The 15013-nt window shown below is 42.5% G+C and overlaps 1 protein-coding gene across 5 annotated transcripts in view; it reads right to left on the minus strand.

Annotated features, from left to right (window-relative positions):
• Positions 1-15013, minus strand: part of mast2 (microtubule associated serine/threonine kinase 2) — a 484826-nt gene that overhangs the window by 157253 nt on the left and 312560 nt on the right. For all 5 annotated transcript variants that reach the window (XM_051932694.1, XM_051932693.1, XM_051932696.1 and 2 more), the window contains one exon: positions 14141-14232. In XM_051932694.1, coding sequence (XP_051788654.1) covers positions 14141-14232 — 92 coding nt within the window. The remainder of the gene's footprint in view (positions 1-14140; positions 14233-15013) is intronic.

Consider the following 15013-nt stretch of genomic DNA (forward strand, 5'->3'; position numbering starts at 1 on the left):
TGCTGCAGTCATCTTTCCCTTTTTGTTTTTTCTGTCCACCCTGGCCATCGGACCTTACTCCTTTCTATGTTAACTAATGTTGTCTTATTTTAATTTCTTATTTTGTCTTTTATTTTTCTTCTCTTCATTATGTAAAGCACTTTGAGCTACTTTTTGTATGAAAATGTGCTATATAAATAAATGTTGTTGTTGTTCCCTTTATCCTGACTAGTCTCCCAGTCCCTGCCACTGAAAAACATCCCCACATCATGATGCTGCCACCACCATGCTTCACTGTAGGGATGGTTTGGCCTGGTGATGAGTGGTGCCAGGTTTCCTCCAAACGTGACGCCTGGCATTCACATCAAAGAGTTCAATCTTTGTCTCATCAGACCAGAGAATTTTCTTTATCATGGTCTGAGAGTCCTTCAGGTGCCTTTTGGCAAACTCCAGGCGTGGCTGCCATGTCCCTTTTACTAAGGAGTGGCTTCCGTCTGGCCACTCTACCATACAGGCCTGATTGGTGGACTACTGCAGAGATGGCTGTCCTTCTGGAAGGTTCTCCTCTCTCCACAGAGGACCTCTGGAGCTCTGACAGAGTGACCATCGGGTTCTTGGTCACCTCCCTGACTAAGGCCCCTCTCCCCCCGATCGCTCAGTTTAGATGGCCGGCCAGCTCTAGGAACAGTCCTGGTGGTTTCGAACTTCTTCCACTTACGGATGATGGAGGCCACTGTGCTCATTGGGACCTTCAAAGCAGCAGAAATTTTTCTGTAACCTTCCCCGAGACAATCCTGTCTCAGAGGTCTACAGACAATTCCTTTGACTTCACGCTTGGTTTGTGCTCTGACATGAACTGTCAACTGTGGGACCTTATACAGACAGGTGTGTGCCTTTCCAAATCATGTCCAGTCAACTGAATTTACCACAGGTGGACTCCAATGAAGCTGCAGAAACATCTCAAGGCTGATCAGGGGAAACAGGATGCACCTGAGCTGAATTTCGAGCTTCACGGCAAAGGCTGTGAATACTAATGTACATGAGCTTTCTCAATTTTTTTATTTTTAATAAATTTGCAAAAATCTCAAGTAAACTTTTTTCATGTTGTCATTATGGGGTGTTGTGTGTAGAATTCTGAGGGAAAAAAATGAGATCTTAAAATGGCTGTGCACCGACGCTTCCCATCCAACCTGATGGAGCTTGAGAGGTGCTGCAAAGAGGAATGGGCCAAACTGGCCAAGGATAGGTGTGCCAAGCTTGTGGCATCATATTCAACAAGACTTGAGGCTGTAATTGCTGCCAAAGGTGCATCGACAAAGTATTGAGCAAAGGCTGTGAATACTTATGGACATGGGATTTCTCAGTTTATTTATTTTTAATAAATTTGCAAAAACCTCAAGTAAACCTTTTTCACGTTGTCATTATGGGGTGTTGTGTGTAGAATTCTGATGAAAAAAATGAATTTAATCAATTTTGGAATAAGGCTGTAACATAACAAAATGTGGAAAAAGTGATGCGCTGTGAATACTTTACGGATGCACTGTATTACTCTACAATTGGGTATATTGGGAAAATGATGTTAAGGACAGAGCTGTCAGGTAAGAGGAGAAGAGGAAGGCCTAAGAGAAGGTTTATGGATGTGGTGAGAGAGGACATGCAGGTGATGGGTGTAACAGAACAAGATGACGAAGACAGGAAGATATGGAAAAAAGATAATCTGCTGTGGCAACCCCTAACAGGAGCAGCCAAATGAAGAAGAAGAAGTAGACGTTTCGATCAGAAGAGACTGTGTGGAGACCTCATTCAGGTCTAAAAAAATCCTCAAAGGCAGAAATGTTTCAATTTAACGTTGAATCACTTATTTGAGGAGAGCAGTGGAGATTAAGGGGAAGAGCATTTAGGACTGAAGCTAGGAAGCATTTCTTTACTCAAAGAATTGTGGGAATCTGAAACAAACTACCATGACATGAAGTAGACACCTTGACAACCTTTAAGAAGCATGTGGATGAGATACTAGGACAGCTTAGATATTAGCTAAATAAGCGAGTGACAAACTGACTGAACCGTCTGCTCATTTGTCAGATTTCATATGTTCTTAAAAATGATCATTTTTGGATGGCGTGTTGCTTTAAAGGCAATTTCTAAACAGAGAAAGAAAGAAGGTAAGAGATACAACATTTTGGTTGAATGGTCACCGAAATGTTGTATCTCTTACCTTTATCCTTTATGACATGGGAGCAAACTTGTTCCTTAACAGAAAATTACAACATCACTAAACCCAATCACAATTACAAACACGGTGTAATAAAACACATTTTGTTCACACAGGGACCATCTTTTTTATTAAAATATACTGTTACTAACATACTGAAATGCACGTTTATTATTGAAGTCCATCTGTTTTTCGATCATGTTTTTACAAACCTCTGGTCACCAGATATGAGTTACATCCTTATTTTTTGGTACAGTAAGTCTTCTTGCCTTTTTTTGTCGGCAATTTCTGGCCCTGATGTGGATGCTAGACAAAGTGACCAATAGTCATAACTTACCAATAGAAATTTTACAGGCTAATACAGTGCAGCACTTTTAAAAAAACTGCTAAAAACTCATTATTTTAACATGACTTTCTCATGGCTTCATTTTAGTTTAACCCTGATATTCTGTATATGCATTTAATTATCAATATTATTCTTGGTGGTTGGTTCCGAAATCCATACCAACTCCTACTTTCTCTGCTGTTCATTTTCCGGTTTTCTGTGGTGGCGATCTGTGCCACCACCACCTGATCAGGGCACCATGCAGTCCATCCATTGATGGATTGGAGACCAGAGGTCCACATGACCATCATCATCTAATTCTTCCATGTGAAGCCTTAAAACCATGAGGACTGATTGAGATCATTTATGTTAGGTAGAATGTCTAGAGGGGGCTGGGTGGTCTCGTGGCCTCGGGAACCCCTGCAGATTTTGTTTTTTTCTCCAGTTTTTTTTTGTGTTTTTTCTGTCCTCCCTGGCCATCGGACCTTACTTTTATTCTATGTTAATTAGTATTGCCTAAATTAAATTTTTTAATGTTTTGTCCTTTTTCTCTTTCTTCATCCTGTAAAGCACTTTGAGCTCCATCATTAGTATGAAAATGTGCTATAGAAATAAATGTCGTTGACGCACAGACGTATGCCGCACTGGTTACTATCTTATGCCAGCCTTTTCGCCTTGTTCAGTCTTACAATTCCGCCATCTCGTGGACACCAGACGACATGACGTTTGGGCAGGGAAATGGACGTCTTATTGCTTTATATATACACAGAGATGCGAAACCCCATCTGGGCCTTTCAGCATGAAGAACAGTCTGTCTTGAGGGTGAGAGTGACAGAGAGACAACAGAAAGACTTCACAGAAAGACAGAGAGTGTCTCCATTCCATCAGAGACACTCCATTCCACCTGGATATCGAAGACCCTGTCCATCCATCAGCCCCAACAGCTGAATCTTGAAGTCGCCCAACAAGAGAATTTCTCTTCTGATACAAATGTTACATCTACCATCACAGAAAGCACTGTTTAATATTTTTGACTTTGAGGCAAGGGTGTATATTATTAGGGTTTTACATCCTGACTTTTCAATTATTCATTATTCATTTATATTTTCTATTATGTATTTCATTTCTATTTTCTGCTGCTAGTGTTCTGTTCTTCATAAATAGTGTATAAAGCAAACACAAGGCACACAGTCCCTCTCTTTATCTCCCTCTTCCCTCAAGTGTTGCTATTGCTTGACTGCTCCTTTCTATCTTTCACTTTTCTCTGATTCAGGCTCATAATGTTAGCAAACGAAGCTGCTCTTAGCCCCACGATATACGCATCCTGAGCTGTCTTATCTCGTCACCTAAAAATCTTCTTTCTACAATCTCTAAAATTTACAACTTCCTGCCATACAGCTCTGTTATAGGGGGTCCTCAGGTTACAACGTCTCGACATACAACATTTCGAGTTTACAACGCTCACTCCCATAAAAACTTAAAAAAAAAAAAAAAAGAGAGACGTAAGAAGGAATAAAGGTAAGAATATTTTTTACACTCATTTGTTCTGTTACTACAGTACAGTATATTTATGTCATTTTCCTTTTTCTGTGGCTTAGTTGTGTTCTTATGTTCTAGATTATGATTTTGCAAATGTGTTAAGATAGGTAAGTGACTTAGGCTAGGGTGTGTTTCGACTTACACCAAAATTCGGGTTACATGACTGTTGTAGGAACAAAACTGTGTCGTAACCCGAGGACCCCCTGTATTCACCCAGCTCCACAAATCAGACTCGAACAAGTGCATAGCTAAGGACTGGGTGGGGATCTGTCATTAGACATCATTCTTCCTAATAATTCACAATCATGCTCAACCAATTTTAATAGATCACCACCAGTCTCCCCACGCCATCCATACTACATCAACAACTCCTGCCACGTCAACTGGAATGTTATGTATAGGTCTGTGCATCGGAGCTGGGGGGTCCTCTACAGCGCATCTTCAACCTGAGCCTGGAACAGGGGAGAGTCCCGAGGCTTTGGAAAACATCTTGCATCACCCCAGTCCCAGAGGTATCACATCCTATTGAGCTAAATGACTTCCAGCCTGTTGCTCTGACATCACATGTGATGAAGACCATGGAGAGGCTGCTGCTTCACCACCTGAGGCCACAGGTCCAACACGCCCTCGACCCTCTGCAGTTTGCATATCAGGAGAAGGTGGGAGCGGAGGATGCCATCATCTACATGCTACACCGATCCTTCTCTCACTTGGACAGAGGCAGTGGTGCTGTAAGAATTATGTTTCTGGACTTCTCTAGCACCTTCAACATCATCCAACCTCTGCTCCTTAGGGACAAGCTGACAGAGATGGGAGTAGATTCATACCTGGTGGCATGGATCGTGGACTATCTTAAAGACAGACCTCAGTATGTGCGTCTTGGGAACTGCACGTCTGACATTGTGGTCAGCAACACAGGAGCGCCACAAGGGACTGTACTTTCTCCGGTCCTCTTCAGCCTATATACATCGGACTTCCAATACAACTCGGAGTCCTGCCATGTGCAAAAGTTCGCTGATGACACTGCTATCGTGGGCTGCATCAGGAATGGGCTGGAGGAGGAGTATAGGGACCTAATCAATGACTTTGTTAAATGGTGCGACTGAAACCACCTACACCTGAACACCAGCAAAACCAAGGAGCTGGTGGTGGATTTTAGGAGGCCCAGACCCCTCATAGACCCAGTGATCATCAAAGGTGACTGTGTGCAGATGGTGCAGACCTATAAATATCTGGGAGTGCAGCTGGATGATAAATTAGACTGGACTGCCAATACTGATGCGCTGTGCAAGAAAGGACAAAGCCGGTTATACTTCCTTAGAAGGCTGGCTTCCTTCAACATCTGCAATAAGATGCTGCAGATGTTCTATCAAACAGTTGTGGCAAGCGCCCTCTTCTACGCAGTGGTGTGCTGGTGAGGCAGCATTAAGAAGAAAGACGCCTCACGCCTGGACAAACTGGTGAGGAAGGCAGGCTCTATTGTTGGCACGGAGCTGGACAGTTTGACATCTGTGGCAGAGCGATGGGCGCTGAGCAGACTCCTGTCAATCATGGAGAATCCACTGCATCCACGGAACAGGATCATCTCCAGACAGAAGAGCAGCTTCAGTGACAGACTGCTGTCACCATCCTGCTCCACTGACAGACTGAGGAGATCGTTCCTCCCCCAAACTATGCGACTCTTCAATTCCACCGGGGGTTTGGGGGTAAACATTAACTTTATATAAAGTTATTGTCTGTTATACCTGCATTATTATCAATCTTTAATTTACTATTGTTTTTTGTATCAGTAAGGTGCTGCTGGAGTGTGTGAATTTCCCCTTGGGATTAATAATGTATGTATGTATGTATGTATGTATGCATGTATGTATGTATGTATGCATGTATGCATGCATGCATGCATGCATGCATGTATGTATGTATGTATGTATGTATGTATGTATGTATGTATGTATGTATCTATCTATCTATCTATCTATCTATCTATCTATCTATCTATCTATCTATCTATCTATCTATCTATCTATCTATCTATCTATCTATCTATCTATCTATCTATCTATCTATAGGAAAAGCCTCAGGACCAGACGGAGTCAGTGCTGTGCTGACTAACTTTGTGGTCTCCGCTGTCACCTGTTCAGTCTTCAGAAAGTGCCACTGCTATAGAGCAGTGGTCGCCAACTCCGGTCCTGGAGGACCACCTTGGCGGCAGGTTTTCATTCTAAACCCTTTTCTTAATTGGTGACCAGTTTTTGCTACGAATTAACTCATTTTCCTTTCATTTTAATTGACTTGCTTAATTGAATTGCTTCATTTCTTTCCTTAAATGACACCCAAACAGAAATGAAACGTGAAGTGAGTGAGTCAACAGCAGACCAACTAAGTCAGGGCCTCAAACTCCAACTAGTTGCTTAATTAAACGCCGATTCTCGTTAATTAAACCCGTTCTTTAATTCCAGGGCTTGTTGCTGCTCTCCCAGTGCAACAGCACACATTTCTGACATTTCTGATTTTCTCTTTTCTAAGAGCACTATTCAAATGTTTTGTGGACCTGAGCATTCCTGAGACCTTCATCTTTCCTTATTCTCAAATATTGTATGATGGACACAGTTTGCTGGTCATGTTTTGGTTCATTTTATATCTCAATTATTGGTGGCTAATTAAGGAAAAAGAAACAATTAAAGGGGTCTAAGTCTTCAAAAGCAAGTCAATTAAAATGAATTAAAAAGAAGTTAATTAACAGCAAAACCAGGTCACTCATTAAGAAAACCTGCAGCCACGGTGGTCCTCCAGGACCGGAGTTGGCGATCCCCGCTGTAGAGAATATCCAGCATTATTCCTGCTCCAAAAAAGGCAGGCGCCTGAACTTCACCTCATGACTACAGACTAGTGGCATTTACGTCTCTCATCATGAAGACCTTTAACAGACTGGTCCCAGTCTATAAGAGTCCTCTTGTGGTAGACAACCTGGACTCACTGCAGTTTGCCTAACGGACAAAGATTGGAGTTAAGGATGCAACTATCTGTCTGCTCCACAAGGCTTATTCTCACCTGGACAAAGCTGGCAGCCCTGTGAGGATGATGGTTTTTTGATTTCTCGAGTGCCTTCAGTACCATCCAGCAAACCCTGTTAAGGTGTAAATTCAGAGATATGCAGGCGGATGAGCCTGTGGTGTCCTGGATGATGGACTATCGGTCAGTTACTCTGCAGTTTGTGAGACTGAAGGACTATGTGAGCAACACTGGAGCATCACAAGGAACAGGCCTGTCCGCTTTTCTCTTCACTCTGTACATCTCCAATGATACATATAAGAGCAGATCATGTCACTTGTAGAAATTCTCAGATGATTCTGCCTTTATGGGGTGTATTGATTAAGGAAATGAGAAAGATGATCAGAGTCACTGCGAGAACTCTGAGAATTGTCTGCACCTTAACATCAGCAAAAAATAAGGAACTGGTTGATGACTTTCACAGCACCAAAGAGCCACTGTGTCTGGTCAGTATTCAAGGAATGGATGTATTGGTGGTGCACTCCTATAAGTACTTGGGGATCCACTTCAATGACAGGTCGGTCTGCTCTCAGAACTGAGAGGAACTGGAGAAGGAAGGACAAAGCAGAGTGTACTCCTTTAATGTGAGTAGTGATATCCTTCACATCTTCTTCAACTCTGTGATGGCCAGTGTGGGGTGCTGGTAACATCACTTCAAGAACAAATACCAGCAAAAACCAGTGAATTAAGAAAATAATATAAAGTACACGTTCAGTTGCACTTGGGGTACGAGTGGTACAGTAGGCTTCTCCTAACCTGCATGGCCGATTGCACCTCCACATGAAAGGCTGCTCAGCCGTTTCTTCCTGGCACCCTTTCTCATCTCCATCTCACATACGCAAGGTAAGTGCACTGTATAACTAATAACAAAAGGAAAGTACATCTTGTGATGGATGGCCGGGGATCTTGCCCGGTCGGGACACCCTTTTTGAGGAGAAGACCAGGGGAGTGGACATATCACCAACAGTAATTCCACCGGGACACGAGAGGGCAGCCCCCCTCATTTACATCAGGGCTTAGAAGCTCAACCCTGCGGGGGTCCGTGGCCACCACCAGGAGGTGCCTAGATAGCTCCGAAGCCTTGGCATGCAGCACTTCTGCCACACCTGGAAGTGCTGCCAGAAGAGGAGCTCAATTCACATAGAGCACATCCGGGTGTAGTATAAAGGAGGCCGCCTCACTCCACTCGAGGAGCCGGAGTCGGGTACAAGAAGATGGGGCTTGTGAGTGAGGAGTAGAGGTGGCAGAAGAAAAGAGAGAGAAAGAGAAGGGACTAAGAGCTTCATTGGTGGTGCACTGTGTTAATTGTGTTGTGCAAAAAAGTTAAATAAAATGTGTGTGTTTGGGACATTTGGCATCGGTGTCGGTCTGTGTTCGGGTTCAAGCTCTCAATCTATAAATATTTAAACCAAAACTGAACTCTGCGTCGTGGTCTATCAGATCAAACATAAAAGGTGGTTCAAACTGCCTCCATTTTTTTCACAAAAACCTCTAAAAATCCTGGGGGAAATGCTGTTCTCACAGCAACTAATGGAATATTAAAGGACATGTTGATTTGCACAGGTCTAGTTTAACCTGGGGTTATTTTTTACAGACTTTTTAAAAGACGGTAATCTTTTGAGATTTAAAAGGTTACTGACACAAGTGATTTGGATGGGACTAAAATTACAGCGGTCCCTCAATAATAATTATATTAGCCCACCACCTTGTTTGAAACTAATCCTGTCCAAATAGGGATTATTACTCCATGATGAGAGAAAATCAGTAAATGCACAAGGGAAAATATCCTAAGTAACCTAATGATTTGAAAAGCACTACACAAGACACCCCTGTACCCCCAACTTCCCAAATGTATCCTTCCTTTGCGGACTCCTACAGTCAAATGACAAGCGCCATGCCAGTCAATTTGCGTGCCACATGTATCAAAACAGTCACTCCCCAAGCACGGTAGTGTCACCTTCCACTTAGCATGCCAAAGACACCATGGGAGCTGCCCAAGCTCTTGAGATACAAAAAAATATAAACAAATAAAGAAGTCCCCAGCCCTTCAGTCGACAGTCACTGGCAAATTTATAGGAAATGCATAGTGATGGAAACAAGTCAAGATGAAGACCAGTTAAGTCAAGACAAGCTGGGGAGCATGCACTGGTACAGCGCGTTGCTGCACCCAACACACAACGAAATACCTCAGGATGCCAGTTTACAACCCCCCAGGCAGACACGCGGTCCAGTCCCACCCTCCGGAAATGACCCTCTATCTGCCGCAGCCAGGTGTTACGTGGGTGACCCCTTGGCCTGGTCCAGCCACTTGGGTCTCCAACAATAAGGATCTTACGAGCTGGATCACCCTTGGGGAAACGCGCCACATGGCCGTAGTGCCGTAACTGACGCTCCCCTCACAATGCTGGTAATGTGCCTCATTCGGGACTCCATGAGCAACACAAAGTCAAACCAACAGTACCCAAGGATTTTCTGGAGAGACACAGTACTGAAGGAGTCCAGTCTTCGTCTCAGGTCACTGGATAGCGCCCATGTCTTGCAACCATACAGCAAGACAGGAAGCACCAGGACTCTAAAGACTTGGACCTTCGTCCTTTTGCACAGATATCTGAAGCGCCACATACTCCTTTCCAGCGACCTCGTTATAATAAAAGTTACAACATCACAACTGAACTGTGAATACAACCTGCAATAAAAATTAAAACTGGTTAACCAGCTGCAATCAACCCAAAGTGATCTACTAAGAGATGTTATTCATTGGGGGAGTGTTGCAGACAACAACAATATTCTGTCTCTTTTTAACTCAAATGGGCTAAGCATTGGCTTTACTGATTCAGCATACAACTTTAGCAATATCTTTGACAAAAGCACGTCTTTTAAAACACATATTGCAAAACGATCTAAAACCAATTTCTTCCGTCTTTGAAATACTGGATGATTAAGACGGTGTCTGAAAATGAAGGGAAATGAGAAATCAATTCATGTATTTATTTCTAGTAGGATTAACCACTGCAATGTGTTATTCACTGGCTGTTTAAATCGTTCTTTATACACTTTACAATTTAATTCAAAATTACTACACTACAAGAACTAGAAAGTACAAACACATACAGTAACCCCTGTCTTTAAGTCGTTACCCTGGCTTCCAGTTAAGTTTAGGGCTGATTTCAAAATCCTCTTTTTCTTACAGGTTGCCCACCAGTAATCTGGTTTTACTGCTAATTTGGACATTTAGTATTATAACCTGCACACATTTAGTCCCAGATGTGGTTCCAATACATAAAGAAAGTGTTTCTCATGTACATTGTCCATAACAGATAAAGCTGATAATGCAGCGGCACGTCTGGTGTTCAACCAACAAGGACATGCATGACACTCCTCTGGCTTCCTGTAGCAGCACCCGTTAAGATCAAACCCCTTGACTACAGAGTAGCCAATGGGTCAGCACCTCTGTATGCGGAGACAATCATGAGGTTCTACGTTCCTTCTCATCCACTCAGGTGTCTGGTGATGGTATCAAATATCAATCTAGACTCTTTTCAAGAGTAGCTCCTATTTGTTGGAATGAGCTGCCCACCACCATTCATAATAAATAATAATTCTTTACATTTCTATAGAGCTTTTCTCACTATTCATAGTCCTTCAGTGAGTGGTGAGCCACTTCAATCACCACTAATGTGTAGCATCCACCAGGATGATGCGATGGCAGCCATTTTTGCCCCAGTATGCTCACCACACATTTGCTGTTAGGTGGTGAAGTGGTTTGAGAGACGGCCAATTAGAGACAGGGGATGATTACGGGGCCAGAATATCCAGGCTGTGGTGAGCAATTTAGCCAGAACAAATCCTCAAATTGACAACTGGCATGGGTGAGTGAGTGCCTATCATGGCAGCATCAGGTGGAAGTCCCTGGATGGGACACCATTCCATATATATCAGTCTTTATTTTAGGTTCAGAATATATAAAGTATCTATCTATCTATCTATCTATCTATCTATCTATCTATCTATCTATCTATCTATCTATCTATCTATCTATCTATCTATCTATCTATCTATCTATCTATCTATCTATCTATCTATCTATCTATCTATCTATCTATCGCATCAGGTGGAAGTCCCTGGATGGGACATCATTCCATATATATCAGTCTTTATTTTAGGTTCAGAATATATAAAGTATCTATCTATCTATCTATCTATCTATCTATCTATCTATCTATCTATCTATCTATCTATCTATCTATCTATTAACAAAATAAAGGTTTGGGGACAAAGGATATGCAAGTAGATGGAGAAACAAATATCCGTTAATCAATTCATCAATTCATTTTCTAAACCTGCTGTATTCTGAGCAGGGCTGCGGAGAAGCTGGAGTCTAATCTCAGACAGCATAGGGTGCAAGGCAGGAACAACCCAATTATTCTGATTTTCTTCCTAGCTACAGATCTCTAATATTACAGAAATATAAATAACAATTCCCAAAGAGCAATTTGACAGTGCAGAAGTGAAAGCCAAAGGCCTGAATTCATTAACTACTGAAAAACAGGCAATTGTGCAAATTCAGTATTTGTCTATATAAACACGGACAGTTTCCGCAAAGAAGCGTGCAACACCTTCATTTTGTTACATCGTCCTTAAAGCTTGCAAAACGGCATAATTGAAACTTGGGGAGTTAAACCTTCAAGTGAAAATCAGAAACCTTGAAATGAAAGGACAGCTTATATACTAACACATTTATTCACAAAAAAAGAAGAAGAATGAAGTGTATAACAATCTCAAAGGGTCTCCTCGAGCTAATCCCACTTTCCTCTAACATCCCAAAGAAGCTAAATGGAGATTATAAATTGGTCAACTGTGCCTCACTGTGTCCTGCCAGGACAGGCTCAGCATCCTGCGACTCTGAACACAGATGGTGTGGTATTTAAAGATGGATATAGCTCTCTACATCTTATACACTTTATGGCCAAGTATGTTGACCCCCATTCAAATCATTGAGTTCAGGTGTTTCCAGCACACCCATTGTTAACAGGTGCGTAAAATCAAACCCAAAGCCATGTAGTAATGTGCTCATCAGAGCTTCACCACATTACACAGCAGTTTTTGTGAAGAATAAAGTTATTATTTTAGAAAGATTCTACAAGGCCTTTTATGAATCTACCTGGGGTTTCTGATGAGATTTCCCCCTCTAGTGGGCTTTTTTTGGAAGCACTGTTGGAACTTGTGTGCTTTGGGACTCCCAGTCATGATAAGTTTTAAATTGGATGTACAACAAGTTCATATAGGTGTGATGGGCAGGTGTCCATAGGCCTTTGGCCATACAATATAGATATACTAGCCGGCGGCCGCATTAGCATACAGTGGTGTAAGAATAGAAATGGAAAACGGTGAGAAAGGAATTCAGAAATCAAGAAGAAATAAATACTTACTGAAAGACGCAGTTGTGAATAGGTGTTTTGGTGGAGACGACAGAAAATGAACAGGCAGTTGCCGGATCCCGAAATAGAGATGACGTTGTACAAAAACCCGTCAACAGAGAAGATACTGTTGTTCATTTTATAACAAAGGCTTAGTAAACAACCGTCGCAGTATAACGAAAATACGAAGGAGTGAAACCAATGCCAATGGTCGACAGAGTATCTTTCTGTAGCAGGCTACGGAAAAGACTCCCAGGCGCACACATGGCTGAAGTGAAAGGTCACGTGGTCAGGCTAGATATAGGGTGGTGACGTGACACCAATGTGGTCATGAGAGAGCAGTGGGGAATGCGGTAGTCTGAAGGAGGAATAGGAATCGAGAAAAGTGGCGTGGGGGTGTATGGGAAGCCTCAGGCAGCATGGAGAAGGGTTTGGAAGAGCAGGAATAGGAATCGAGAAATGCCGTGTCGGCTGCGTGTGGGAAGGACCGCTTTTGAACAGGAAGCAGGACGAACCAGAAGAGAAATAAATATAAGAGATGTCATTTACAAAAGTATCAACTCCTTGAAAGTTTTCACATTTTCTTGTTATACAACATCGAGTCACAGTGAATTTAACTTGGCGTTTTTGACTTTGATCAACAGAAAAAGACTCTTTAATGTGACAGTGAAAATAGATCTATGAAAAGCAGTATAAATTAATTACAAGTACAAAACACAATATAATTGAAGTTATACAGTGTACGTATTCACCCCCTACAAGTTTGTATTTAGTAGATGGCAGCCATGACAGCTTTCAGTCTGTGTGCTCAGGTTTCTCTCCCTCTATCAGCTCTGCAGTTTCTTCCCATTCTTCTTTGCTAAACTAAACAGGCTCTGTGAGGTTTCATATTGATTGTGACAGTAAACAGCCTTTGCCAAGTTCAGCCACAAATCCTCTTTGGACTGAAATCAGGACTCTGACTTTGGTCTCTCCAGGACATAAACATTATGTGGTGGGCGGAAGAGATGAGGCCTTTGGGGCCAACATGTTTGTGACCGGAGGCTGAAGGCACGAAGTGAAGAGGCTGTTAGGAATAATGCTCCTTGTGGTGCTGGCGCCTGTGTCCTTACCTCTATAATTGCCGTGAGGATGTTTCCAACTTGGCTTGCATGCAACAGTCTATAAACTTACCATTTCCTTGTTACTATTGCTAAATCTACGAACGTGTCCTGAGCCAAAAGCCATTTACTGTAAGCAAATTGAACTGGCAGGATCCATTATACTGTATATCAGTGGGTCATGCACGTGGTACCATCTAACCACTGCCATCAGCCAATGGCACCACATAACCCCTGGTAATAATTTCTACCCATATTCCCCTGCTCCCCTGACATGTGCTTTCAATCAATCAATGGAATTAATTCACTGGTATAGTCAATCAACCCAGAGCTACCCATAATCCATCCAAGCCACCTCAGTAGTGAACTGAATTACCTGACCACTGCCCAGAACACAAGCACTGCTTCACAGTCAGTGTTACAATCAGTACAAAACCGGAGGGAGACCAAACCAATTCAAATAAAGCAGCACATAAAAGAGCATAAAATGGAATGAACGAAGGGCAGCCATGCCTACCTGTATGTCCATGAAGTGGAGAGTGTGGCCTGGGCAGAGTAGGTGAGGTACTTGATGTCACGATGAGGCTTTTCCTGTTGCTCGTCCGACAGCTGCAAGAAGAGACAAAAGAAAATGAATCACACAGTGTAAAGAGATCGGCTTTAGCAGGGCAATTTGATGCCAGTCACTTACAAGAGAGGAGAACTGTGCCCATTCCTGTTAGAACAATCAGGACGAGAACAGGCCATTCAGCCCAACAAAGCTTGCCAGTCCTATCCACTTATTTCTTCCAAAAATACATCAAGTCAAGTTTTTAAAATCCCTAAAGTCCGACTGTCCACCCCTTTAGTTGATAGCTTATTCCAAGTGTCTGTGGTTCTCTGTGTAAAGAAAATCTTCCTGATGTTTGCACAAAATTTATCTTAAGTTTCCAACTGTGTCCTCGTGTTCTTGATGAATTCCTTTTAAAATAACAGTCCCTATCCACGAGACTAATTCCCTTCATAATTTTAAACACTTCAGTCATGTCACCTCTTAATCTTCTTTTCCTTAAACTGTAAAGGCTCAGCTCTTTTCATCTTTCCTCATAATTCATCCCCTGTAGCCCAGGAATCAGCCTAGTCGCTCTTCTATGGACTTTCACTAGAGCTGCTATGTCCTTTTTGTAGCCTGGAGACCAAAACTGCACACTGGACTCCAGATGAGGCCTCACCAGTGTGCTATAAAGCTTCTTGGACTTGTACTTCACACATCAAGGCGCTATATAACCTGACATTCTGTTAGCCTTCTTAATGGCTCCTGAACACTGTCTGGATGTTGATAACGTCGAGTCCACTACGACTCCTGAATCCTTCTCATGAGGTGGACTTTGATTTTCAGACTTCCCAGCTG

The sequence above is a fragment of the Erpetoichthys calabaricus genome, chromosome 10 (genome assembly GCF_900747795.2).
Source record: "Erpetoichthys calabaricus chromosome 10, fErpCal1.3, whole genome shotgun sequence".
Lineage (NCBI taxonomy): Eukaryota > Metazoa > Chordata > Cladistia > Polypteriformes > Polypteridae > Erpetoichthys > Erpetoichthys calabaricus.